This window comes from Anser cygnoides, chromosome 1 (assembly GCF_040182565.1).
Source record: "Anser cygnoides isolate HZ-2024a breed goose chromosome 1, Taihu_goose_T2T_genome, whole genome shotgun sequence".
Lineage (NCBI taxonomy): Eukaryota > Metazoa > Chordata > Aves > Anseriformes > Anatidae > Anser > Anser cygnoides.
Window position 1 is genome coordinate 29,592,381 of NC_089873.1, and position 27,721 is coordinate 29,620,101.

Here is a 27,721-nt window from a genome sequence, read left to right on the forward strand (position 1 = left end):
TTACATTTCAAATAAAGTACCATCTAGGAAGCTCAACAAGTAGTTGTTGAAGAAACAGTGTCAATTAAGTGTTTTTCATGATGCTACTAAAGCATCTGTAGCAGGTGCTTCTAAAGGAAAAACTCATAGCTTAAAAAAAAAAAAAACACATATTTTTACTGGATAGTTTTACTTAAATTTTGACGAGGGTTTAGGAGGGGTGCCTGTGACTCAGGTGCCCAGCAGCTTCAGGCAGAAGAGAAAGCATGACCAAGTTTCAGATCTTTGAGTGGCCAGCTGCTGCCAGTCAGCACTTCTGCTTCTTGTCAGGGGGAAGGAGGGGGTTACCCACGGTGAAGGGATTCCAGGAAGGAGGGCCATAAACCTGCAGGAAGCCAGCCCTCTGGCAGTTCAAGGAGCCGCTGTGTGGCGGCTGTCTGCACTTCCAGCTCAGCTACCACTGATGTGCCTGTGTAAGCAATGGCCCTGTTAAGGTCTAGGAGCTTCCTCCTCCCACCCACCTGGCTGCGCTTGCCAAGGCAGTGCTGTGAATGAAACGCAGATTGCATTTTGTGTAAAGCAGGGGGTGGCAGCTTTTGTTTGGGAGGTACGAGTCTGGCTGGGATCTGCGTCCTGTGGCCTTGCAGAATGGTGCTGCTGGTGAAGGAGGGGAGGCATCCCTCATTTCCATGCTGCCTTCCCTCTTGTGCGTCCCAAGCACCTGCAGGCTGACTCCGGGCGCGTGTCTGTTTGCTCTCCCTCCTTCCACCCCACCAGCCTTCCATTTTGTGTGTGTGTGTGTGTGTGTGTGTAGGGGAGGACGTGCTTTCCCTCCTATCAACCCACTGCTGAACTCTCCCTGCGTGGGACGGCGGGGGCTGCGGGTGGGAACGCAGCACCCCCACCTCCGGCCCCTCTAACGGCGGGGAGAGCGGCGGAGGTGCCCGTTCCTCCACGAACACCTCGCCCCGGCCTCCAGGGAGCGCCGCACCCCTCCCACGGGCCGGGGCCGGGCCCGGGGCTCTGGCAGCGCCCGGGCGGCGCCGTTTGAGCCTCCGCGCTGCCCGTAGCCGGGCCCTCGCAGCCCTAAGATGGCGGCGGCGCTGCGCGGGGGGGCGGGAGGTTGCCGGGACGCCCGCGGAGGTGAGGCCGGGCCGGCGGGGGCAGGGGGCGCACGGCGGGGCCGGGGCACAGCGGGGGGCTCGGCACCGGCCCGGCGGGGAGTCCTGAGGGGTGCCGGGCCCTGGGAGGGGGGGTTTGGGGGAGCCGGGGCTCGGGGCGGGCGGTGTTGCCCCGCCGGGGACCCCTCGGGCGCGTTGCCCTCGCCGAGGCTGGTGCCCGCAGCGGCCTGAGGGCTCGGCACCGCCGCTGGGAGGGGGCCGTCGGTCTGAGGCCTAAACCACTCAGCTGGTGCTCGGCATAAATACTGCTTTTTTGTTGTTTTTTAAAGTCTCCCGGAGTTGCTTTTGTTGTAAACTTGTGCTAAACTGGGGGGAATAAAACAGGAGGCCAGCTCCAGCCAAGAGACCGTCACTATCCAATTTCGAGAGGCCTTGCCCAAACTTGAAGTCAGCTGCTGTTATGCTACTAAAGCGTGCTTTTCTGGGTTTTTCTTTCGATTCCTACAAATCACGTTAAAAACTTCTTTGGGAATGCTGTTCCTGAATATTTATAGAAAGGCTCTTGGATAGTTGAGCTTAAGTTTAAACCTGGTTTTAGATTCAGCTTAAAACCATGGGCTTGCAAAAATTAATGAGCGTTTAAAAAGAAACGCACGCCTTCTGTTTATTTCATGTCTAAATTTGATTTGCTCAAACATTTAGTGCAGATGTTGCAACCTGAAACCTGAAGGCCCTTACTTTAAAGAAAAAAAAAACTGTCTTTGTTCAAAGTCTAAACGCAAATGAGTGACAAAAGTACCAAATTATGTTGTAAAGAATTAATCAGTTATAGAAGTTTCCCATTGAAATTGCTGTGTTACAGCAGTTTGGTAATATCCATGTGATGTGATATGTAAATCACAAGAACACTACTTTTTCTTCCTCTAACCAAAAAGTTGACCATGTGATTTGGTTCAGAGGATATTCACGGTCAGTAGCAGGGTTTACTAGCCCATCTTTTTGCTGATTCAGTGGAAAACCAGGAAGAAGAGGTTGAATTCAAGGTCCGAGCTGTCATTTTGCAGATAACAGCACTTGTGCAGGCTTCGTGCCTTTCTGCTCTAAACCCGTGCGCGCTCCCCACCGTGGCAACGCGTGCAGGCACGTCGATGGCAGCAGCAGCAGCTTCTGTGCCACATTTCTTGTGACCTGCTGCCAGCAATGCACTGAACTGGGCAGAGGATTTCTGCCTCTCAGAGCGGCTGCTTGCCTGCTGTGGGGTGATGGTGTTGCTTTTGTACTGATCCTACCCAAAAACGATTTAGTGACAGTGGCAGAATTTTAAGCTGGACATTCGTCGGGAGCTTACGCCTTTTGTACGTGGGCCAGTCTGGTGGCTTGTGTGAGGCTGTTGTCTGCACACACACTTAGAGCAGCAGTCCCTCATCTCGGAGGGATTCCAGAAAGGTTCGGTGAGCGAGATAACAGGACAGAACGGCAAAAGTGGTTCAGCATAGCAGCAGTCACGCATCAATACTGAGAGAAGAAAATATGAAATCACACCTCTGGTACTCACGGTTTCAATGTGAGCTAACTGGTGACTTTGGGGGGGGAGAGAGGACACGCAGGAGTTTAAATAAATAGCTCAGGTTGCCTATAACATGTGTTGTTTGTGTTACAGGAATACAAGAGTGAGGCTAGTGCTGTAATAACTGATACAGTGCCACCAGCAATATGATAGCTAACTGAGCTGTGCTATCTGTACGAAGTAGGAAACAAAGGAAAGGTTGAAAGTATTCTACTAGGTGAGGGGAGAAATATTACAAGATCTTAAGTGCCTAGGCAGTTCAGAATTAAGTTTACATGTATCAAACATTAATAATAATGAGAGCTATGAAAACGCATTACTGAAGTTCAAAGAACTTGAACCTGTAATGGCACTATGTAATAACCATCCCTTCTGAGTAGTTCGTATGTACGCTGTTTTAATTAAACAGATTTTTAATGCACAGTTCTTTCCAAATAATATCTGCAGTGTATCTTAGGTATTTAAGATAATTTGAAAATATATATCATCAATCTTAAGTAACTTAAAAACTAGGATTCCTTAGGCCTAGTTGGTCGCTGCACCAGTTATTTAAGCTGGTTTGATATGGCGTGTCAGTCTTCAGAGAAGCCAAAGCAGGTAGGCAAATCAGTCCCACACATTTATTGTTCACTGGCTTAAATAAATAAATAAATAAAAATTAAGAGAGAGAACGAATTCTTAAGAGTTTCAGTCAAAGTGTCCTTTAATACTTCCCCCAGCATTATAAATGAAAGCAGTAAGCTATAACACTAGCTCTAAGTGTTCTCGAGGCATTATCTGCTCTCTGGTACCATTAACTCTTCAGAAGTCATTGAAAGATGGGCAATTAGGTAATTACTTCAGAAATGATAGAGGCTACAAATGAGTCTTCTTACTTGCCGGAGATTGCCAGTAACCTATCTAATTGTACTCCGAGATAAACATTTTGTTAATACGTTGTGAAACAAAAGTTAAATATAATTATTACACAGGATTTCGGTAAGTTTTAACTAAGGGAATTTGTTTGTTTTGGAGCCCTTTCTAATTTGTGATGCTTCTTAGGAAAATTAGCAAGGGAAAAATATTGACACTGATCATATCGTTTCTTTATTTTCTTCTGATCCACCTGCTGGTTTCTGTCTTACTTTCTCTGGAGGTGTAGGTTCTGTTTTATTTATTCAGTGACTCCTCGTGTAGAGTTTCTAGGTTCAAAATGGTCAAAAATCAGAAGTACATGTGTTTTGCTTTACCTGTAAGCTTTAAGAAAGCTTGTTCTTGGAGTAACTCTTACCAATTTGTGGCTTACAACACATTCTGCTTACAGAGCAGGGTTATGGCTTTGAAGCACAAACCTTTTTTGCCTTTAACAAGAGAGCTTTGAACTTTGCCTGTGATAACATTGTGTTAAATAGAAAACTATCATTAAATACAATGAAATACAGATTTTGGTGGAAATAGAATTTCCTCAAGAACTTTCATTTCTCATTATGGAAATGAATGCTATTCATTATGTGTAAACTCAGTAAGATTAAACACTAGGAGGATTAGAATAGTCCTCACGTTTCAAGATTCAGTTCAGACCAGGAAGAAACATTTTCTGTAAATTATTGATGACCTCTAGTGAGGTCTCCATAGCCATGTTTCCTTACAACCACCCCCCCCCAAAATATTATTGTGTGTTCCTGTACTATATTGAAAAGAAAACTATGGTGGTTAAATGGGTGTGGGTAGGAAGCGCTTACGTTCTAAGTATAATATTTATCTTGATCATTTTATTTATGTGTCTTTTTTTGGTGGGGAAAAAGTGTCTCATAGAAGAGCAAATAAAGGCTTTGAGTTGACATAAAAAAAAAAGGCTGGATTTTATCTCTGAATATGTTGAATGCCAAACCAGTTGATAAACCGTGTATCCATTCCCCTTCCCAGAAGTGGAGATAATGATAATTGCTTTTTTTGTGATCTATTGTGTGTTGAAACTCATTAACTGATTGTGAAGTTCTTTTTGTAAACCCTTGTAGCTATTCGACTACTAAAAAGAAGTCTTGCAAAGCATACTGAAAATGTTTAATGTAAAGTGAGAAGTTGTAAAATGTGATGGTGAAATAAAACAATACTTTAAAACAATAGAGAAATGTTTTAGAAGGTAATGGATATCATAAGAATATTTTGGATACCCGTAGATATCCGATATAGATACCCAGTGGGTGTTACTCAGTGAAAAGCTGAATGGGCAAGGTTTGGTTTAAATTTTTCGTATGTTCAAATTATGAAATTAAATTTATGTGAAAACCATATTATATTTTAATAATGACCCCAATTTGACTGACTGTTGAGAATACACTTCCCTGATATTCATTATGTGTTTTTTAATTTAGATGTTAAGTGAATGTGTCATGTTTATGCTGTGTGTGATTAAATGTAATTAATTGCCACTAACGCTTCTTTTAATTCTTCTTCCAGGACTTCAGTGATTCTGGACCACTGTTACTGCAATGATATTACAGAAGACAGCTGTTGCATTGTATTTGTTGGATGAAACCCAAATATTTTCTTTCAGTCAAGTGGGTAAAACCCCCTAACTGCAGTTTACATGTGTAGGTCACTGCGTTACTGTGTTAGTCATTGTCTCAGTGCAGCAATGACAAGGCTAGAAGAAGCAAACAGAGAAGTGAACATGCATTCATCGGTCAGATATCTGGGCTATCTAGCCAGAATCAACTTACTGGTTGCCATTTGCATGGGCCTTTATGTCAGATGGGAAAAAACTGCAGATGCACTGATTTTGGTAATATTTATTCTGGGACTCTTTGTTCTTGGAATTGCCAGCATACTCTACTACTATTTTTCAATGGAAACAGCAAGTTTGAGTCTCTCCAATCTTTGGTTTGGCTTTTTGCTGGGCCTTCTCTGTTTTCTTAATAATTCTGCCTTCAAGAATGATGTGAAAGAAGAAGCAACTAAATATCTGCTCCTTTCAGCCATTGTTTTAAGGGTATTGTGTGCTTTGGTTGAGAGGATTTGTGGTTGTATCCATCATCGACCGACTCTGCTGACAACAGTTGAGTTTTTGGAGCTAGTTGGGTTTGCAATTGCCAGCACAACTATGCTGGTGGAAGAATCTATGAGTATCATTCTCTTGGTTATGGCTTTGGCCGTGTTAATAATTGACTTACGTATGAAGTCTTTTTTGGCAATTCCAAATTTGGCAATTTTTGGAGCCATTGCATCCTTGCTTTTTTTTCCATCACTGCACATTCCCACAAACCCATTTGCCTTGGCCTGTTTCTTCAGCTGCCTGATTTCAGATCCCCTTCTCGACGTTTACTTCAGTGGACTTTCTGTTACTGAACGATGGAAGCCTTACCTGTACCGTGGGAAGATTTGCAGAAGGCTTTCTGTCATCTCAGTTGGAGTCGTTGAACTGATCTTTTTCATCCTTGCCGCCTTTAAGCTACGTGATTTGGATCTCTGGTATTTTGTGATACCTGGTTTTTCTATTTTTGGAATTTTTTGGATGATCTGTCACGTGATTTTTTTTATAACTCTTTGGGGATTTCACACAAAACTAAATGACTGTCACAAGATATACTATACCCACCGTGCAGAAAACAACAGCCTTGACAGAGTTATGGCATCCAAAGGAATGCGTCACTTCTGTTTAATTTCAGAACAGCTAGTGTTTTTCAGCCTTGTCGCAACTGCTGTTTTGGGGGCCGTTTCTTGGCAGGTAAACAAAAATCTCTTTATCTTGATCTCCCTCTTGAGAATTGTTGGCTCCTAAAAGCTCTTGTGCCATTTGGTGGTGTATTGTAGCTCAGCAGTTCAGAGTTGGAGCCTTTGGCTTCAAAAGCACGCTCTTCCAGTTTAACACTTTGTGCTGCCTTGATTGTGTCTTAGGGAGGCAACTGGCACTTAGCAGCTTACCCGTATAGTCAGAATGGGCAGAGTTCATGCTTCCAGGCAAATGAAGTGTGCAAATTATTTTAAATGTACCTACTTACAGAATTAATTTACCTCTGAATTCTTTGTGCTGTAATTTATTTATTTTTTTCAAATGAAAGCACTGTGTAGAATTCTAGTAATGTGCACCACATTGAGGGCTTTTCTTATGGACTATTTTAATGGAATCAAGGCAAAGTTACGTTTTAAGAATGCATTATTCAATAGTTTTATTTTGATGTGAAGTCAGAGGTCAATTGATAAACTGATAAATTGTTGGTATAAGGTGCTCTCAGTTTCTTATATTGTAGTCTGTTTATGCATCTCATACATTCCTAGAAAGACCAGTTCTTAACATCACACGGTGTTCTTATCTGTGACTTTTCTTTCAATTCCTGACATAAGGCCTATGCATTTTCTTTGTCAGGAAACACACATTTCTCTAAAAGCGCTTGCTCAATGCTCAAACTAAAGTACATTGTGTGTTATCACTAGTGCAGCAGGGTAAAAAGGGAGTTTGGTGCCTGTATTCTTTTTTACATTGATCTGAAAACAGCAACAATCATTCTTTTAATAAGGGGTAGGAAAGAGAATAGGTTTAGATTAGATATAAGGAGGATGTTCTTCACTCAGAGGGTGGTGAGGCCCTGGCACAGGTTGCGCAGAGGAGCTGTGGATGCCCCATCCCTGGAGGTGCTCAAGGCCAGGCTGGATGGGGCTTTGGGCAACCTGGTCTGGTGGGAGGTGTCCCTGCCCATGGCAGGGGTTGGAGATGGGTGGGCTTTGAGGTCCCTTCCAACCCAAACCATTCCGTGATTCTGTTTACAGAGGGTGAAGGTGCTAATGCGCTGAAAGAAATGGGAAAATACTTTGGGAAACAGAAAGCAGCAAAGATAAACTGACACAGATTAATGTTGTTGACTTCCATGTGTTTTTTTTTCTCCTGAGAACTATGGGATTTTGTCAAGCAAAATGCAAATCTTTAATTTTGGTATGCCAGGTGACTTTTTCATTAAAAGCAAGTTTCTTAGCATCTCTCAAATAGTTTTACTAGTTTCTCTGTCTTTCCCATACTCCTTTAACGTCCTTGATACACGTTAGTTAATAATTACAGAAGTGATTTGGGTGGAGTCACTCCACCTATTTATACCCAACAGCAGTCAGAACAAGCCAGGCATGTAAGCTGGCTGGGTAGTCACGGGAGAGAGGTATTTTCTTGGTGGCTTCCAGAGCTGGTCCACGTGCAGCTGGACACCTGCAGGGTGTCCTGCAGGATCCCCCTGGGCAGGGCTCCCTCTCCCTGCTGGTCTGCTGAAAGCACGCGGGCGCTGCCTTCAGGGCTACTCTTCCTGAGTGCAGGTTACATGCACAAGCAGGGAGGTTTGGATTCAGACTTGTCAGGTTACATTTTCCTCTTCATGCTGATAATTCTTCATCATTTTTCTTTTTATTCTGTCTCTGTTGTGTGCCCAGAAATAACTGCAGCTGTTAAATGTTTGATAATTTCCAGGCCTCTCTAATTTTGGAGAAGTCCTGTTGTACTTTGGAAGGACTCGTGCAGGACAGTTCACAAAGAGCAAGCTGGCAATTCAGCTGAACCCTTAGTGTTTGTTGTTGGCTAACTTCAGTTTCTGGCATCCTGTGTGTACATAAGATAAGGTGTTGCTCACCTCCTCTGTCCAATAGGTTGTTTGTTACCTGTTCAGTGGGAAGGGGAGTAATTGTGGTGGCAAAAATGAGAGGCATCAGACCACATACTTGTCAGGAAATACAGTTTTTATAATAATAATAATAATTTTAGTAGATAATTATATTGGCATTTATTTTACTGTATTTGTGTCTCTTCCATTATGTATTTACATCAACGAGTTACTTTAAGACTACAAATGCACTAGCCTCCAACCAAAATCCTTTCTATTTCAGAGGTGTGATGTTTGCCACACAGATCACTGTGCCTATTTCATCTGTTGTCAGAAAATGAAATACTTTACCAGACCTGGTCAGAGCATGACTTGATAAATGGATACATCATTTATTATAGTGACTGCAAGGAGCTGTGGCCTTTTCTTTGTTTTTCTGGATAGTGTCAGTTTTCAAAATAATTAGAAATGAGAAAGTAATGATGTATGAGCATACAATTTACCCTCTTGCAGGACTTTTTTCTTTTCTGGGGCTTTAAGGAAACTAGACGTTTTTTCTTCTTTCTAGGGGGAATTGCAGGCTTCAAGACTCTATTTTAGAGTCCTTTGCAGGATTTTTGAGTGTTGTTTCCAAAGGTCTAGCAAACTCAATGGTAATGCAGCAAACAAACTTCTGCAGTGAATGTGTACTTTCCTTTTAATGCTTTACACATATTACAACAGACAAACTGTTAGAGAATACTCTCTGCTTTTCCTCCTTTAAAAAAAAAAAACAACAACAACAAAAAAACTATCCCTAAATACTTAATAGGTTAGAATTTGTATTTTGTTTGTGTTTTGTTTTTAAGAAACCCTTGCTGCAGGAAAAAAAAAAGTTACTGACATAGAATGTAATAGAAAAAGATCTTAGGACTGTTAGATGCCGTTCCATTAAAATGTTTTTTTTAATGGTCAAAAAAGCAAATTAAGTATTGGGAAGGGACTGGAAGTATCATCATGCCACAGTATAAATCCATAGCTTCAATATGTCAAATAATTGTGCAATTCTTACTTGCCATCCGAGAGACCAGAAAACAGGAGATGGTTCAGAGAGGGGTGATGAAGTTCATTAGAGACCTAGCACTGTTTCCAAGGAAAGAATGACTAAGTGGGGATACTCCAGTATGGAGATGAGATAACAAAGTGGGAATATAAAATATTGTGTGTGATGTGGAGAAGTAACAGGCAGTGAGTCCCAGCCCGAGAGCTGAGCGGAATCAAGTTGGCAGGAAGCGGGAATGAGCCAGACAGGTGGGGACAGCTCCTCGTACAGAGTCAAGCTAGCTGAGAAATGTGCGTCCCGGTGTGCTAAGCAGTCATACAGGCTCAAGGGGAAACTGCATAGTCCGTGGGGACAAATTCACTGAGGTTTATGTTCTGCAAGGAACCCGTGTCTGGCTCAAGAGCCACCAGTAGTTGGAGTGCTCAGGAAACACGCCTGCTTATTCTATCCTCACAGTCTTTCCTAGGCATGCATTTGGACTCTTTGAGACAAAAAATACATCCCTAACATGAAAAGGTAAGGGTGACTGCGTGAGGCTACACCAAAGATCCTATTAGGAGAATGTCTTTAGTTAAATTTGCAACATATTTTTTCTTTACATTCTTAGGAGTGCAAAGGACTCCAGAGTCAAAAGTTCCTGAAAATGTGTTTGCTCTTCTTAAAGTTTCCTTCTTAACATTTTCTGCGTGTGTAAAATAACAGGACTGTTTCCAGTCTTTACAACTTGCAGTTTGGGATTTATGTCATTTTAGTAAGTGCTAATTGTATTTGAAGTCTGCTAAGTGTAACCTAGAAGATGAAGCGTTTTCCGTTTATACCTTTCCTCAGTCTGAGGATGTGCTGGAAGCTAGTTTAATGACACTGCATTCGATAAGAGAGGGGGCTTGGAATTGCTTAATGGTTTGCCATTTGGCCTCTCGTATAATGAACAGAATTGGCTAAAAGTCTACGCCTTGGAAAGTTGCTTCCTAACAGTCAGCTATAAATAACTAGCCCTAGCATATGAAAAAGCTGGCTCGGTTGTGTGTGTTATCTTATAGCCAAAAACGGGGTAGAGGATGGAAGGGGTTCTGTTTCGTGGAGAACTTCATTACAGAAACATTATGTATGCCCTTTGCACAACTGCAATATCAATGCATCGTATAAATATAACGTGTATGAGAGGTCAAGGCCTAAAGAGAAAGTTGTCTGCTAATTGGTGGCTACAACGCATGCTGATTGACGAAAATTGCCAGGAAAAAAATAATCTCATTTCATAGAAAGGCCTTTAAAATGAGGAGAATTAACTCGCTGTTGCGCACGTAGGGCTTTTGTGACTCACACAGAATTGCTGCGGATGGCGCCGTTAGCTGAGGACCTTGCTTTAAGGGGGGTCTAGCTTTTGCAAGAAGCCAGGGGCTTTAGGTGTGCTTGGGAAGGGCTGGGGCTCCCAGCAGCATCCCTCTCCGACAGATCAAACGGAACTGTGAAGAGCAGAACCCTCAGGTCTGGCTGAAGCTGGCGGATGACCTCAGGAAGCACGAGGGGTGTAGAAGCAATTTGTCAAAGCTGATTGCATTCAAAAATGGAGTAACAGCTATTCAGTGGGACATGTTTCAGTAGTGACATGGGCTGCTTCTGCGATTAATCGCTGCTTTAGCTGGAGAGGAAAGACACCTTGACTCGTCAGTAGAAACCCGTTGAAAATTTTCCTTGCGAAATCTGCAGGAAGCGTTCTGCGCTGCCTTTACATTTGTGTGAGTAATTTTAGTCAGATCAATAGCCTCTTTAGCTCCAGTAGTACTTACTCATTTCAGCAATTACTCATGTCTGTAATTAGGCTCTGGGTTGGGACAGGATCCAGCAGAAGTCGTGCAAATGACTCAGGCATTACCTCTTCTGGAAGCTAGTAAAATGATGAAAAATTTGGGGATGAAGGGCTTGGAATTTGCAAGCATGGTTCTTGGAAAGGTTTGGAGGAATCTTTTTCTCAGAAACTTCAAATCAGATTTTGTTAAGTGCTATATGCCAAGGTAGCAGCGCAGTTTTGCTTAATTACTGACTGAAGAGAATTATTATCCCTGGAAGACCTGTATTTAGTATTACCAAGAGAAAAATGAACTGTGTCAGAGACAGGTAAAGTAATGGAATGAAGTAATTTCAGTACATTATTCTTGGTTTTAGTGAATTTTATGGATTAGTAAAATAATCGTATTCATGATATGCATGAGTACTTGTGCTTAAATGAGCGGTACTGTTGAACTCAAATTGCTCATGGAAGAACAGTTAGTTTAGGGTATGTGTGTTTTCTTGTTTGGGGCGAGTTAGTGATTTTGTATTCTTTATGCAGTGCCACGGTCTTGCAAAAGGTTTTTGAAAGCTCAGGTTATGATGCCTTAATAAAATAGAAGGTGATGATTTTTTTTTTAACTTCTCTATAAGAACAGATTGCTTTCTGAATAGTGAAAAGTTTTCTCGGGCTTTGTTTGTCGTTGGGCTTGCTGTTTGACTTGCATAGCAGCCTCGCAGTTTCTTTACGGATTCAGGTGCTCCGTTTCTTTCGCAACACCGTCGTTTCCCCTTTCCCCTGTTTCACGTCTCTTCAGCTAGGTCCTAAATCCCCCTCATGCCCCGCTGAACCGTTCCCAAGCTCACCCCTTACCCTCTTTATTTTTGCTACCCATCTTCCCCTCTTGTAAGGGGCGCTCAAGCCCTTCCTGGGTACCTGCATCTCTGGTCCCGTCCTGGTCAGTACGTCACGGTGTCACCTTGCCTGAGGCTGTCGGGGACCTCTAGAGCCTCCTTCCAGCCCTGGCAGTGGGAGCAGAGCCCTAGCTGCTCATCATTGTACTGCTTCACTGGAGAAGAATGGCTAAAGAAAGAGTTCAGATGAGCCTGGGTGCTTTTGGTAGCTGAGTTAGGCTCAGGGCTTAATAAGGAGTGATTGGTTACGTTCCTTGCATCACGGTGAGTGCCGTCAGGCTGAAATTCAGAGCCAAGTTAGGGTGCCTTGTCCACAGCCCCTCGGCGAAATGCTGGAAAATGCACCAGTGTTATTTTGGGACAAGAGAAAGTATTTGTTGTAAGCCTACAGAATCTGGCTAACGTGCTCAGCTTTGCTGTCAGTCTCATTAATTTCAGAATCTGAATTTCTGCATTCCGAATATTCAGGACTCAAGGTAATGTGCTTGTAAATTGACCACCCCTTCTGCTTCTGCTGTTCCATCTGTGCAACGGCATGGGCTTTCCTGGGATTAGAGCAGGGGTCAGGGACGGGAAACAACACGTTAAATCTGCCTGCCAGGGAACACGATGGCTATTTTCTGCAAACTGCTTTCTGGATTTTCCCAGTGCTATTTTAATAGTCAGAGGTAACTGATTATTTATTGCTCTCCAGAGACTGTTCTTTCATTAAATAATTTGTTATCTAAGGCTGTTTCACCTGGTTGTTGATTTACACTGTAAGTTTCTCTTTCCCTGTAAAGCACACCTCTTGTTTTCATTTGGAGTAAGCTATCCTTCAAATGTCTGTAGATTAGTTATCAAGTTAGTCTTTTTCTCCAGAGCTTTCTTTTTTCACGGAGCGTATACGTCTTTGGTTTTGCATGATAACTGCGGAGGAGCTAAGCAGCTTTGTTTCATATTTACTTATATGTGAGTGCAGGCACTTAGGGATATATAAAACCAGAAATTGGATAAATTCAGCTTGGATAATGGAAAGCAGGGCAGAATTTTTCCTCACAAATAGGCAAAAACATCTGTGTAAGCTTCCTCAGCTGTGTCGGCCTGTTGCGCGTGATCCTGGGCAGCCTGTCCTGGGTGTCCTTCAGCAGGGTGACGGTAGAACCAGGTGACATCCAGAGGTTCTGTGATAATCTAAGTTGACATCTGCTTGTGAATTTATTTCTGTTTTAATCAGAAGGGCTTTTCTGTAGGTCTTTGTAACTGGCTTCCAATTTAAATTAATGCTGCTTCAGTTTTTTCTTCCTCCTGGTTATTTTCATCAGTCACACGTAAATAACGCTCCATCTTTAAATACTCTATCAGAATTGCTTCACTTTCAACAGTGGTTTTCTCCTTGGGAATGGAGTTGTCCTATCCATGAATATAAAATTATATATTTAGGGTACAAAGTACCTGTAACTTCTGGTGTTTTAACAAAGCAACATTTAACCATAAAATGTTGCTTGAAAAGCTAAAGGAAGGGGAAAGATAGTACTGCTTGCAAATCTCACCCATCTTTCGTTGTCTGTCATTTCAGTAGTCAAAGGCAAGAAGTATTTTATTATTTTATTTTATTTTTCCATGTTCTTTGGAATGAGAACTCACTGTATATTTCAGAAGTACTCATTTAGAAGAAGACAGACAAAGGCAAACAGACAAAAACAACCACCACCACCAAAGACAAAAAGATGAAATGGTTTCATATGTTTTCAGTGGCGTTGCTGTGAGGGTCCCTGTGTTCTGTTTGCTTTTGGCGCAGCCTGGGGTCAATGGGCACTCGGAGTACAGAGAGCTACTTTAGGCCAAGTTTGCCAGTGCAGTCGAAACCAGAGTGGAAATGGGTTGAACAGATGAAAGAACAGAATCCCTTTGTGGCCCCGGTTATGTATGCACGGCCATCTGCTGCATTAAGGACCAGTCATCAAATCTTTTGGATTTAGTAAGTCTCGACCTTGCATCTTATCTGTTATCTTAAAAGAGTGACCTGTCTTAAGATTTACAGTAATTAGTAGCTTAATTAGTTTTGTTTTTAATTTTTTTTTGCTATTTCAAGTTGTTATAGTTTTGATGTTTTAAAATGCAGCACTAAATTATTTTTTTTACTTTTACTTTTTTTTGCAGCACTAAATTAATATTTTATTATCTTACTACAGAGCTGCTCTAAACACTATTAATCATTCTTATATTACTTAGTGATATGTCTTCTAAATCAAAATTGTTGAAGAAGTGCTGACAGCAAGTGCCAGCATCTTTACATTACAGAGATGCCCATACATGTGAAATATCCATCCTAACAACATACTTCTCTACTTCATAGCATAAGATGGCCAGTAAATGAAGATGAATTTGAAACTTCAGATGGAGCAGAGTTGACTCATAACACTATAGAATGCATTTCCCTTTCCTCTTTAATATGTGGTACAAATTAAAAGCAGGATACAGAGAGACATGGATCATCATGATGATCAGAGGCTGGAGCACCTCTCCTATGAAGACAGGCTGAGAGAGCTGGGACTGTTAAGCCTGGAGAAGAGAAAGCTCTGGGGAGACCTCATTGCAATCTTTCAGTATTTAAAGGGGTCTTATTTAAAAAAAAAAAAAAAAAAGATAGAGGACTCTTTACTGGGGTAGATAATGATAGGGCAAAGGGGAATGGTTTTAAACTAAAAGAGGGAAGATTTAGATTAGAGGTTAGGAGGAAATATTTCTCTCAGAGGGTGGTGAGGCACTGGCACAGGTTGCCCAGAGAAGCTGTGGATGCCTCATCCCTGGAGGTGTTCAAGGCCAGGCTGGATGGGGCTCTGAGCAACCTGGTCTAGTGGGTGGCATCCCTGCCCGTGGCAGGGGCTTGGAGCTGGATGATCTTTAAGGTCCCTTCCAACCCAAGCCATTCTATGATAGGAGGCGATCCTTACCATTTCTGTATAGGGCCTTTATCTGACAAGCACTTGTGAATTTTCCTGCTGGTAGCTTTGTATTAGTAGGAATACTTTCAGCAATTAAAAGTAAATATTTTTTTTTAGAAATCAGACTCAGTCAGAAATTTGGTGAAAACTCTTAACCTTTTTGATAATCTCAAGTTCTGTTACTGCAGAACACTCTGTAGGCTTACTGACTTGTGTGTTTTAGGGGCTTGGGGAGTGCAGGGAGTGTTTAGAACAACATAGCAGTTTGAAAGAAAACTTTTAAAATAAAAAGTCATAGCAAGTAATGATACAATAGTATTTTAATGATATTCTGGTAGCTGTACTTTTTATGGGCAGGTGTATTTATTTTGTAATATGTTCGCTCAGATCAAAACACTAATGCAATGTAAAAGCAGTTTGTTATAACAAGATCCAAAAAAGTCGTATACATCATATGATGGAGAAGCTGAATTTGCCGTAGTTCTAAAAATGGATTATAATACTTCACGGTCCGTGCATTCAGTCTTTCCAAGGTTTCGAAAATCCTCAGACTGATCATAAATAGGAAGCTTTCCCAGATGAGCCCTTCAATTTCTGCATAATAACTTAAGGCAAGTTACCTTCAGGCTTCTACAGTTTCAAAAGTAAGTCTTCAAATCTTGAAACTAGTTTAGCCAGAGAGCTCCACAATTTCATCAATGCGTTATACTTTAACAACTTTCTATAGAATGAATGTTAACATGACTTCTTTAAAAATTTTTATTGAGTCCTTTTCCTTTTCAGAGCATATTTAGGAAACTGAGCAACAAAAACTTTCTGCTGATGCATTTGGAAAAAAAATATAGTTTTTTTTTTTCTCTCTCCTAATTTACAACAGAACAAGTTCAGGTTGCACCATAATTGTTACACTGTGTTTTGGGGAAATTGCTCTGAAAATCCTTATTCTCTGACACAACTCAAGAATTACTAGCTGAAAGCTTCTCTGCACTTGCCCCAAATACCTAACTTAACCTAACTCACTCATTGATCCTGACCCTCTGAGCAGCAGGCAAGATTGGGAATGGGAAAGGAATGTATCTGGAGTGATGCAAGATACCTCCCAAGATGGCTAAGAAAATGATGTATATAGAACTGATTAAGAATCTCCTATAATGTATGTGCGCTTCATAGGCATGCATTACTCCATGTGGACTGAAATTATTAGCACCAAATCAGTTGCCATTATACCACACGAAATCTGATTGCAGTATTAACAAGAGCATTAGCACCTTTTACAGACTCGCTGTATCTGGGCTGGTTTTGTAGCCAAGCGGTTAGCAGATTTACGAGCACTTTTCTGATGAGGTGTGCAGGGCTGTGGGTAACGGGAAGCTCTCCTTGGCTGTTCTGATTTGACGTCTGCTCAGTGTCGTGGCCTCACTTTTCAGCACTAGAAACGAGACAAACAAACTTCTCATTTGTAGCAAATTCAATAAAGCATCATTGGTTCTGGATATCATCTTCTAGTGGCTTCAGGTAGTGGAATTTGGGAGTGACGCTATCAGTTAAGTTATCAGTTATTTGAGAGGAGTGCTACCAGTTATCAGTTACCAGTTAGTTATCAGGTAATACTGGATTCTGGTGTTTATTTGTGGTAAAAGTATTGCTGTCACCGTTTCAAGGACACAGAAGTGAAGTTTTTCTGTCAGGAGTACAGTGGGGCACTATTTAAAACTGGGACGCTCAGCAAACACAGTACTCTTTCTTAGCACAGGAGGCACATTAGATAAGTAACACTTGCAAAGCCGTGCAGTATTTCAGTTCTTAAAAACTGAGTATTTTTAATTTAGTGCTGTGTGCTGACAAGAACTGACTCCATTTAGGTGTCATTTTTTCAGTCTCATTTACTTTCCAAATTATAAATTGTTTTGTCTGTGTGTAAAATGAACTACCAGCCCTCATCAAATCACTGAGACTGTTAAACAATAAGGGAATATCCAGTTTCGTTTTTTTTTAAATAAATAAATAGCCATTAATATTGTAGATTTATGCAATGAGGGCACAAAAATAGTTGTGGTTGGGAGGTCATAAGACTGTTCTAAAGGCAGAAGGCTATAAGGTATGAATATATTTCCTTTGCTACATAAGGATGAATACTTAATATTCCTTATAGCAGCCTTCCAGTACCCAAAGGGGGCCTACAGGAAAGCTGGAGAGGGACTCTTTGTCAGGGAGTGTAGTGATAGGACAAGGGGGAATGGCTTTAAACTACAAGAGGGTAGGTTTAGATTAGTTATTAGGAAGAAATTCTTTACTATGAAGGTGCTGAGGCACTGGAACGGGTTTCCCAGAGAAGCCGTGGCTGCCCCATCCCTGGAGGTGCTCAAGGCCAGGCCGGGTGGGGCTTTGGGCAACCTGGTCTGGTGGGAGGTGTCCCTGCCCATGGCAGGGGTTGGAGATGGGTGGTCTTTGAGGTCCCTTCCAGCCCAAACCGTTCTGGGATTCTATGATTCCATGAATAACCGTACCATTTACTAGTACTAGTGGTTGCAACATAACTTGTGAAACTCTTTTACTCAGAAGTGATTTATGTATCAGTGAGTGTTAACTGAAGTAATCTTTTCCAAAACTGGTTTCTATCTACAAAACAGGAAAGTTTCAGGTAGGGCATTAGCTGTGTGGGCACTACGAAGTCCCATAGTAGATTTTCTTTCTCATCTGATATTTGTGTAGCTGATAAAGAATTGTCTTTTTAATTGCAATAATGTTCTTAATGTTCGCATAAGTCATCCTTTGTGTGACACGTTAAATAGTCTGCACTAAGAATATTTTTAAAATCTCTTGGCATTAAAAAGCAAGAATAGTTAAATGTGTATTTTTAATGATGCAATATAGTATGTTGTCATCTTATGCTAGGTACATGATACTCTGTGCAGTACTCTACTGATTAAGTCCTGATCCTGCTGATATTTACCAATGTACTTATTTTATGCACATAAATAATTTTGTGGCATGTGATTTCTCTGCTTAAAAGCTAAGCTATGATCAGGGTTTTCAAACCTAAATCCTGTGCTGTCAGTGATTTCAAATGCATTCCTTTCAGAAGAGTGATCCCTGCTTGCCAGCCACCTTCTCCCCAGATATCCAAATTGAGCTTCCATTTCTCTTTAGAGTACTTCACTGTGTAACGTATGTGGAAAAATAAGTCTACATTACGTATAATAACTCACGTTCCATGTTTCAGGACCCAGTTATGTTTGATCAAACACAGGGAATTATTATTAAAAACCATACCCAGCATACAGGAGGGTTTTTCATGCCATACCTAAATCTCTCTCTCTATATATTTTTCTTTCTTTTTAGCCAACCAATGGGATCTTCATGAGCGCCTTTCTCATTGTTTTGCCTCTGGAATCCATGGCTCATGGGCTTTTTCATGAATTGGGAAACTGCCTGGGAGGAACGTGTGTTGGGTATGCTGTTGTGATTCCCACCAACTTTTGCAGGTATAGTTACCATGCACTTCAACCTCACAGTAGTGTAAGTGAGCTGTTAGCTAATAGAGGCAATCCAGTGGTGTTGCTTGTATTTTTTCAATAAGAAAATACAAATTTAATTAATAGACAAATTTTGTATTTTCCTTTTCATTTCTGTCACCTTTCAGAAAGAATGAGTAACTGATTCCACTTGGTGTCTTGAAGAACCAAATCTCTTACTGTCAGGACTAATGAATAGCTATGAAGACTATAGCTATAATATATATAAAAGCATGCATTTTGTAATCCCGAGTCTCGTTGATTATGTATTCATGTTGAGGTATATATGCACACATACCTGTATATACCTGGGTTGTTCCAGGTCCAGTTCATCATTTTCTTAAAACTTTCATTTTCTAAGCAGTGAATGCCGTTATCTGAAACTTGCTTCTGATGCTGAAAGATCAGCATCTGAACAACACACACAAGTAAGAATTACTCTATCTGCATAAGTGAGTTCCATATTGAATAAAAGCTATTTTGGAACAGAGATATATGAATTCAAAATATCTGAGTAAAATGTGTACTTGCATTTCTCCTTGTCTATTGTTGGAAACTCGTTTGCAATACTTTTTTGGTGCAGATAAGCATTCATTCTCCCTGCACTTCATTCCAATTGTGAGTGAACAAATGCCTGTCTGAAGGCAGTGTACTCTCAGTGGGACAAAATAGTTGAAGCCCAGCATGTTCACATCACTGCTTGTCTTCGTTCAGCAAGTTCAGAGTGCAGGCAGAGCAAGCGTTAAGTGCAAAGACGCTCTCTCTCTCTCCCTGCCACTTACCTGTATGGGGTTGAGTAAAGACTACACTTTGAAGTGGAACAAGTGTGATGGGAAGAGGAGATAGTGGCTCCTCACTTAACTACAGTATTTGGCATTGTTTGAAAGCTGTACATTTCAAGTCAATTTGAATTTACAGCAGTGCTACTTCATAGAGGGAGGAGAAAATATTTCACAGGGGAAGAAAAAAAATTGCCAATTGCTAAAAGTCCTCTAAACACGAAATTGTTGTTGATCATAACTGGTTTGCTTCTCTTTAGTCCTGATGGCCAGCCAACTCTTCTTCCACCTGATCATGTGCAAGAGTTAAACCTGAGGTCTACAGGCATGCTTAATGCCATCCAAAGATTTTTTGCGTATCACATGATTGAGACGTACGGCTGTGACTACTCTACGAGTGGACTGTCCTTTGATACCCTTCACTCCAAGATCAAGACTTTTCTTGAACTTCGGACTGCAGATGGACCCAGACATGATACCTATATTTTATATTACAGTGGTCACTCACATGGCACTGGTGAATGGGCACTGGCAGGTAACTGTTTTGTGATTTTTTTCTGTTAGTAGTTTTGGCATTTCTAAACTTTACAAATCGTTGAATTATTTCTTATAAAAAGAAAGAAAAAATATTGCAAAACTTCAGTGTTGATCCCACTTAGTCATTCTGAACTATCAGATAGTGAGAACCACGAGTCTTAAGAGTGCAAGTTCATATGAGCTCCTGGCAGGGAAGGAAGAAAGGAATGGGTAATACACAGAACATGACTGTTGAGAAATTCAAGGAATTACAATGAATCATCAAAATAAGCAATGTTGCAGGATGACTACTACTACTACTGGAAAGAATGCAGGAATGCAGAAGCCCCTGTTCCACGCAGTTAACTCGATCTAAAGAAGCAGCTCTTTCCTTACCTTTCTCTGTATGACAGTCGGGTATGTTACTGTGTGAACCTCTATATCATTTTTTAGTATTTAGTCACTTTGATAAAAGTCCTTCTGAAACTAACTGTTCTTACAGTTGTTCTAAAAATTGTCTGATTATTGTTGACCCCAAATGTATGCTTACAAGTTTAAACATGATTTCTTATTCCACTTACAGCTCAAGAAGTTGCCTTTAAAGAAAGTTGCCTTTAATGATCAGGTTTTTATTCCAGAAAAGTAATATGGAAACGACACCCTCCTGCTCTAAATACAGATTTTCTCTGTATTTTGAGGAATATTTGTTCACTGTATTGAACAAGAATAATCTCTTCTCATTCCCTGGACACGGCAGAACCAGCACACTTACTTATGAGTGAATTATACAGCATTCTGTATTGCTGTGACAGCTACTCTGTCATGAAGGGCTGCATGTGTGCCCTTAAGATGTACTCTGTGTGTGCCCTTAAGATGTACTCTGTGTGTGTCCTTAAGATGTACTCTGTATTTTATAGAAGAGTTAATCAAAGCGGTAGGAAGCAGGTGTAAATCCCGTGCTAGAAAAGCAGGTCTTCTAATACAGCAAACCTTGTATCATGGAAGGAACTATGGTTTGCTGACATCCTGGAGTTTGGCAGTCATTGTGGGTGCAATGTAGCCTCAAGACTACAAATGCATGTATAAAGGGTTGTTTTAATGCCTAATCATATGTTCGGCATAGACTTCACCACTTTTCCATCTTCTGTCCCATTTTTGATCTCTTTGTAATAATGCAGTTCTATCTCGGCTGTGTAAAAATTGTTCTTTGGTAAACCTGTGAGGCTTTCACATTACTGATGGGCTTAGCCTTGCTCTCTTGCTGTATGGAATGGGGCTTCTGATTCTTCTGTGTGCAAAAAGTGAATCTTCTAATAATAACTTTGAAAATTTGCAACTTGTTTTCTTCCTGGAACAGAATTCATTTTCACAGATAGTACTTTGCCTGTGAGCTGCTGTCTGCTTGTCAGCAGTCTCTCTACAGGAGCACGTGCTCTTGAGCAGTGTAGACAGATTGGAGCTTTGCGTGTGGTCATGCTGAGCTGTTCAGCCACAGGTCAGTCTTCATCTGGAGGCCAAACACCTGTTTTGGTGCAATTCCAGGCCTGAAGTACTACACCTGCTGAAGAGCAATGCATATTTTTTCTCACAGGCTTCATCTGTATCAGCGGATTAAAAAAGCCGCAGCAGTTCTCAGTTAGCAGGAGTGATATAATGCAGTGTGTGCCAATACGGCTGAATTACTTCTCTGAGAGTAGGGTGGTCTTGTTCCTGAGATCACCTGCCACCCTGTGCAATTGCCAGGCATGTCCACACGAGGTGTGGAGCCTGCTAACTGCAAGACTGCCTCCTGCCAGGGCTCCAGCCGGCAGCATACACTGCTAGTTTATGTACAGATGAAAGCTGATGCAGAAATTCTACAGCTTCCAGATCATGGCATACATCTGGCCAGCTTGGAGTGTGGCGGAGGAGCTGAGATCTCTGTGTACCTGTTCAGAGAGCAATAGTCTGTATTAAACTCTGTCTTTACTTTTCAGATAAGGGTGAAGGTACCAGTTGCAATAAAAAGAGTTAGTGTGATAACAATATAGTGTATAAATGTGGTGGTTTTCAGCTTTCTTAGCAGTTCCTTCTCAGTTCTCTATTCGAGCACATCTTCAGCTTCTACTCTGAGATAATCTGTAGTCACAGAAAGGAAAGGAACAAGCAGTTGGTGCTTGTCTCGAATCCTTTTTTGTGCTCAGTTTCCCATTGTGAGAGTTAGATACATTATGGAGCATAACTTGATAATCCTGCCAGATAGCACTGCTCCTGAACGTAACCTGAAGTATAAACTGAAAAGACGAAGGATATTTGGTTGTATAATGGTACTGCAAGTACTGTATGCTGGGCAGTGGCATTTTGTGGCAGATGGAACATCTGGTCGTTATCTCCTGCAGTGTGTGCCATCCTCTGGCCTCTGGAGAGGGTTAAGAGGGATGGCAACCAGGAAACACAACGTTTGGATCCGACAGAGAAAGGAGCATCTTACTGCTGGCTTAGGCACTGCTACAGCACAGCAGTAGCCTGTAGTCTTTGCTTTATAATGACATCCTTTAAAGGAGGCTTACTGGATTCTTTAGTTCACTAATGATGTTTCTCTGTTGTTGGAAGGTGGGATGTAACACAGCGGTGTATAAAAGAAACTGTTAACTAGTCATGCATAAAGCATGGGCAGTCAAACGACCTGGGAGGTCATGTTATTCTCCGTGAATGCAAAGGCAAGAGCTGGGCTGCTGAGGTGGTGTCTGTGTTGCTGAATTGTCAGCTTAACTGCCTGTGAAGCCTGCCGAAGAGCCAGATGTGGCCAGACACATGGATTTCTTCCTCAGCTTGGTGCCGGAATCTTGTGCCAGCTGATCAATGCATGTGTTTGATGTCGGTAGGGTTAGAAACGGAGGGTGTGTTTGTGTGTGTATGAAGGATGAGCTGGTTTTCTTTGCACAGTTTACCCCTGCATAGTTACACCAAAATAAAGTTTACTTACAAGCCTTTCAAATGTTAACAAATCCATTTTACTGGTAATTGACACAGAAGGCTTACCTAGGAAAAAAAGGAAACTGGCTTCTATACAAATCTCTATTGTAAATACGCGCTATTGTAAATATTGTAAGTACAGCAATGTGGGGATCGTGTACCAAGACTGTCATTACTGTACGTTTGTATATTCTTATGATTTTCTTTGATGCTATTTTTTCCAGGTTTGCATTTGTTTTGGAGAAAGTTGTAACCCTGTAATTTTGCTTTTACTATAACTGCAATATCAGGCTCAAAGCCTTAACTCCAAGCTATTAATTTGAAGCACTTTTTTGTCACCCCTTATAGACAGAAATGTGAGTGCTGAAATATGCAGCTACTCTGCTAGAGATTTATCTGTGCAGTTCAGTTCCTAGTAACAAGATTTTAAACACTACTAAATGTACTTATGCTACACAATGAAAATCGCTATGGAGTTGAAATGCAGTTATTTTAAATAATGTTTTTCTACCTCTTTTGAAAGTCATCTTAATTTTTTTTTAAAAAGCTGACATTTTCAAACTGGTGTTTTTGCTGTAAATCTGTATCATAGCTCCAACTTGCTAAAACGTAGACATAATTTCTTCACATTAATAGTCACTGTGGAGCCAGGGGAGTTCACTTGTGTGCAAGGTATTTTCCTTGGGCACTTGAGTAAGTAGTCTGCTTTTCAAAGTTACGTAGATCCTGAAGTATCCGCTACTCTAGGCAGAAGGAATCCCCACTATAGGTAACTTCGCTTAATAAAAACGTGCTCTTTCAAAGTATAGCTGGAACGTGAGCTGAGATGGAGCATGAGAAATTGGACACTCGAATTGCAAGTGTCACAGTTAAAATTCTATACAGTTTTCAGTTTCTTCATGTTAACGTTAAACATATTTCCTTGTTGCAGGTGGTGACGCTTTACGACTTGACACACTTTTGGAGTGGTGGAGAGAAAAGAATGGCACTTTTTGTTCCCGACTCATCATTGTTCTAGACTGTGAGAACTCTCAGCCTTGGGTTAAAGAAGTAAGGAAAGTAAACGACCAGTACATCGCAGTGCAAGGAGCAGAATTGGCCAAGGTTGTAGACGTTGAGGAAGCAGACCCTCCACAGCTTGGCGACTTCACCAGGCAATGGGTTGAGTACAACTGTAACCCTGACAGCAACATCAGCTGGTCTGAAAAGGGTCGTACAGTGAAAGCAGTGTATGGTGTGTCAAAACACTGGAGTGACTACACGTTGCATTTGCCAACAGGAAGCGATATTGCCAAACACTGGATGATTTATTTCCCGCGTATTACCTATCCATTAGTGCATTTGGCAAACTGGTTTTGTGGTCTCAATATGTTTTGGGTCTGTAAAGCGTGTTTCAGGTGCTTGAAAAGATTGAAAATGAGTTGGTTTCTTCCCACAGTGCTGGACACAGGACAGGGTTTCAAACTCGTCAAATCCTAATTAGGAACCAAAGAGGAAATGAAGTGAGAGCTCTGGGAACTTTCTCACTTCAAAGCATTTGCAACTTTTTGTATGACTATTTTCTCTGAATAAATCTGCTACACTCACTTTGTTCAGCTCTTTGAGCAGCTAAAGTATATGCAACAGTTAGAAACTCCAGTCTTAAACAGAAGAGGCTAGGACTATAATATTTGCGTTTTGTTACTGGACTGTATGTACATATGTAAGAGACTTACTATGACCATGCATTTTTGCGACAGTTGCATGTTCATATGTGTTACTTCAAGCAGCCTTTGTTCAGAATCACCAGTGTGACAGACAGGAGCTCCTATGAATGTTAGAGCATGCTTATTTGTCATTTATATCCCCTATAAGGTTCAAATACGGGAAGGGAAACAAGCTAATCTTGAAATCAATATTTATGTCCTTGAAATTGGTTGGTGGGATCAAGGCTATTATAAAATAGCACTGAGCCAAAAATTAAAAGAGAAGAATGAATAGTCATTGTAGATAAGTAGCTACCAGGAATCTTGTTTTATTTGCTTTTACATCTTCAGCTCTTGCCTCGTTCTCTACTGCCATCAGTGGAAATTTGCTACAGAAAACAAGGAAATCAGACAATCTTGTAATGTTCTGATGGAGTTAAAAGTGCACTGAGAGGTTTTTTCCTCACTGGTCAGGGTGGTTCTGTCTTTTTCAGGCTCTTATCTGTTTGTATTTTTGAAAAGCTACTCTGAAGTAAAAATCAGCAACAACAACAAAAAAAACAAGGAATTTAAGTAAGAAACTAGTCTATTGATAAAAAATAAGAGATACAAATGCTGCCTTGCTTCCACATTTATCTGAAGTCTTTGCTGTGCCTAAGACCTCAGTCCTGTAAAATGTTGAGTCTGGGATTAGACAGATGGGTTCACCTCCAAAAGTATTAAATCTATGAGCAAGCAGCTTGTCAGAAAAATTATTCCCATAAGCCAGCACTGAATCCTAAATGTTCCTCAACTCTGTTCTCCCAGCCACAAGGTCCTGGTCTTAGTCCATCAGTTACAGAGTTGGATGGGACTCTGGAAATCTTGTCTTGGTGCTCTTCAGTCAGAGAAGCTGTGTAGCTTTTTTTGTCTTGTTTGCCCAAATACTGTAAGTCAGAAGCTAAATAACTAAGCCGCCAAGGTAGTACGCTTTGTGGTGTTGCACACATGTGTACAATCCCAACATTTGAAAATCAAGAAATTAGTCCTTTTTATTTTTGAAAAAGTTTAGAACATCAATCATAACACTTCTTGCTAACTACAGCGGGTACATCTTGCTCTCTTGCTTCTACTGTTACATCTTTATGAACGTTGTCTGTATCTTTGTATGACAAGAGGAACTGAAAAGCGTGGGATTTCTGACCTATGCTGGGAACTGTAAGTAGACTAAAGTGAAAATCTGCTCTGCAGTGTCGTGATACACAGTTTTGTACAGAACAAACACAACATTTGGTGCTGAACTTTTGCCTCAGTGTATTAAGTGGTTTCCAGCATATTTATTAAACTGTTAGGTTTTTCTGTAGGATAGACTGTGTGATCTTTAGCAGTTTGTTAAAAATTAAATGAAGAGTCAGCTCTTCAATCTGCAAAAAGGTTATTTGCAAAACCAATCGTGTTTTCAGATTTGTTTCAGTTTTCACAATTAACTCTAGTTTTCTGAATTTGTAATAATATTAACATTAACTAAGGTTATACCTACTTTTGATTTTATTTTTTAAAGCAAAGGCATGGTGAAAATGCCTTTTTAATCTAAAATATATGTTTACAGCCATTGAAAACTGTGAGGCCTTTTTGGACAAAGAGACTGTATTTTGTCATTCAAAATCCAGGGTGTAGGATGATGAGCCTCAGGAATTCAGCAGTATTAATTCACCACTTCTACACTAATTAATATCAAGACATCCTGCCATGGCCCATGTTCCCAGGCAAGGACCAAGTGAAGGCAGAACTTTCCTCTGGTGCCTGGTACTCAAGCAATTCCATGGGTCTCTGCCTGGCTCAGCCCCACGTGCACATTGTGGGAGACAATACACCAGAAGCTCCTCATGGCAGTGAGAGATTATCCCTCTGCTGTGCTCTGTATGAAATACGGAGGCAAAGCCTGAAAGAGAAATTTAGACCTAATTCCAAAGAATGTTACATATGCTATCATTGACATGCAAGTTACGCTTGAGATGCTCAAGAATTTATTATATGGATTTACATATATGGATTGAGAAGGGTAGCTTGAGGTCTAAACTTTTTTCTTTTTTTTTTCCAAGATGCTTGTCTGTACTGTACTTTCAGAAATTTTGTTATAAAGGTTGCTATAAATTTATATCAATCTTACGTTGACTTTCTTTCATTTACTTCCCATACATTATCAACCTTGCTGAAACATGCAAAAGCACTAAGTCCTACAAACTTTTGTCTTTAAAAGAAATTCAAATTGCAAATTCACAGTAATGGTTTCTTTTCTGAACAAGTATGGGAATAAAAGCCATCTTCTTAATTTTTGCACTACCAGAGTTAAGTATTTGCTGTTCATTATGCTTTGCATGCCTTGTGATTGTTGTTGTCTGGCCTTCAGTTTTTCCTAGAAACTTCATCAGTTTTATTAAGCTTTCCCTTTATTTTGCAAAGACATAATTAATGCTATGCTAGCTGTAAGCATCTATGGTGCCAGCAGTGGACGATGTAACTGGGTTAAATTTCTTGTGTACAAATACCTTTCTGTGGGAAGATTTTTACTGGAGATACTGTTTTTAAATCTGTAAATAGATTTTTTTGTGTATTTGTTATATTGCTTAAATATATTTTGCTGTTTTGGATGCTCATTTCCACTTCATGTTTTTATTTATCACTTCCAAAAACTCTGTGCTCCATCTTGAATTACGTATTTTTTTGTTTGGCTGTTTTTTTTTGTGTACATCTTGTTTCAGAGTTCTTTTTTTAGATAGAAGGTGCAATGGGGCTTACTGAAAACACTAAGGATTATCTGTAGCTTAACAATTTAATAGAAATGATAAATATTAACTGAAATTATTAACATGCCCTTTACCTTCTCATTTTTTATACTTTAGTCAACAAGCTAGTAAAAGCGTTACTTGTGCTTTGAGACATGACTTTTTAGAGTCTTAACTGAAGATTTCATTGATGTATTTGTATTTGTTCAAACTTGTCATCTCCGGTAAGATCTGACTCTAAAGTTAATGGAGGGTTCCTGTTTGAATTAGATCAAGCCTAGGAAACCAAAGCAGAAAGAAACTGTGATGGTGTACAGTGATGAAGAGGTCAAATCTGCACGTTTATTCCTCTTAAAAAACTACTAGGGATGTTCTTGCCCTCCCTCCTCATGAAACACTCCTACCATCACTCGTAACAAGCTGGGGCTGGGCTGTGACCCTCTCAGAGAAGACTGCAGGGGGAAATGCCAGAGAAGCAGAGCTGCTAGCGTGAGGGGCAGGTGATGGGCACGGCAGTGCCCATCCAGTATCCAGAGCTGTGGAGGGAGTCACTGCACCATTAGCAGTGCTTTAAGACACGAACCAGACAATGAAGGAAAAAAAAAAAATCAGATTTGACTCAAAGATCCT

The 27,721-nt window shown here is 40.8% G+C and overlaps 1 protein-coding gene across 2 annotated transcripts; it reads left to right on the forward strand.

The window, feature by feature from the left end:
* Positions 1 to 805: 805 nt before the first annotated feature.
* TMEM168 (transmembrane protein 168) lies at positions 806 to 26,962 on the forward strand. 2 transcript variants are annotated; one of them, XM_048065905.2, is made up of 5 exons: positions 806 to 1,122; positions 5,107 to 6,373; positions 18,219 to 18,361; positions 19,431 to 19,705; positions 23,573 to 26,962. In XM_048065905.2, the coding sequence occupies exons 2-5, from the start codon at positions 5,237 to 5,239 to the stop codon at positions 24,118 to 24,120; spliced, it is 2,103 nt and encodes a 700-aa protein (XP_047921862.1). In that variant the 5' UTR covers positions 806 to 1,122; positions 5,107 to 5,236; the 3' UTR covers positions 24,121 to 26,962. The 2 variants fall into 2 exon arrangements, with proteins under 2 accessions (XP_047921862.1, XP_066847707.1); XM_066991606.1 differs by lacking the exon at positions 806 to 1,122 and adding an exon at positions 2,907 to 3,264.
* The last annotated feature ends 759 nt before the right edge of the window (positions 26,963 to 27,721 follow it).

Excerpts from the sequence above, each read along its gene's own strand:
- TMEM168 (XM_048065905.2), top strand. The coding sequence starts at position 5,237 with ATGTGTAGGTCACTGCGTTACTGTGTTAGTCATTGTCTCAGTGCAGCA. Across the intron at positions 6,374-18,218 it reads TGGGGGCCGTTTCTTGGCAG|CCAACCAATGGGATCTTCAT; the intron begins GTAAACAAAAAT and ends CTTTCTTTTTAG. Across the intron at positions 19,706-23,572 it reads TGGTGAATGGGCACTGGCAG|GTGGTGACGCTTTACGACTT; the intron begins GTAACTGTTTTG and ends TCCTTGTTGCAG.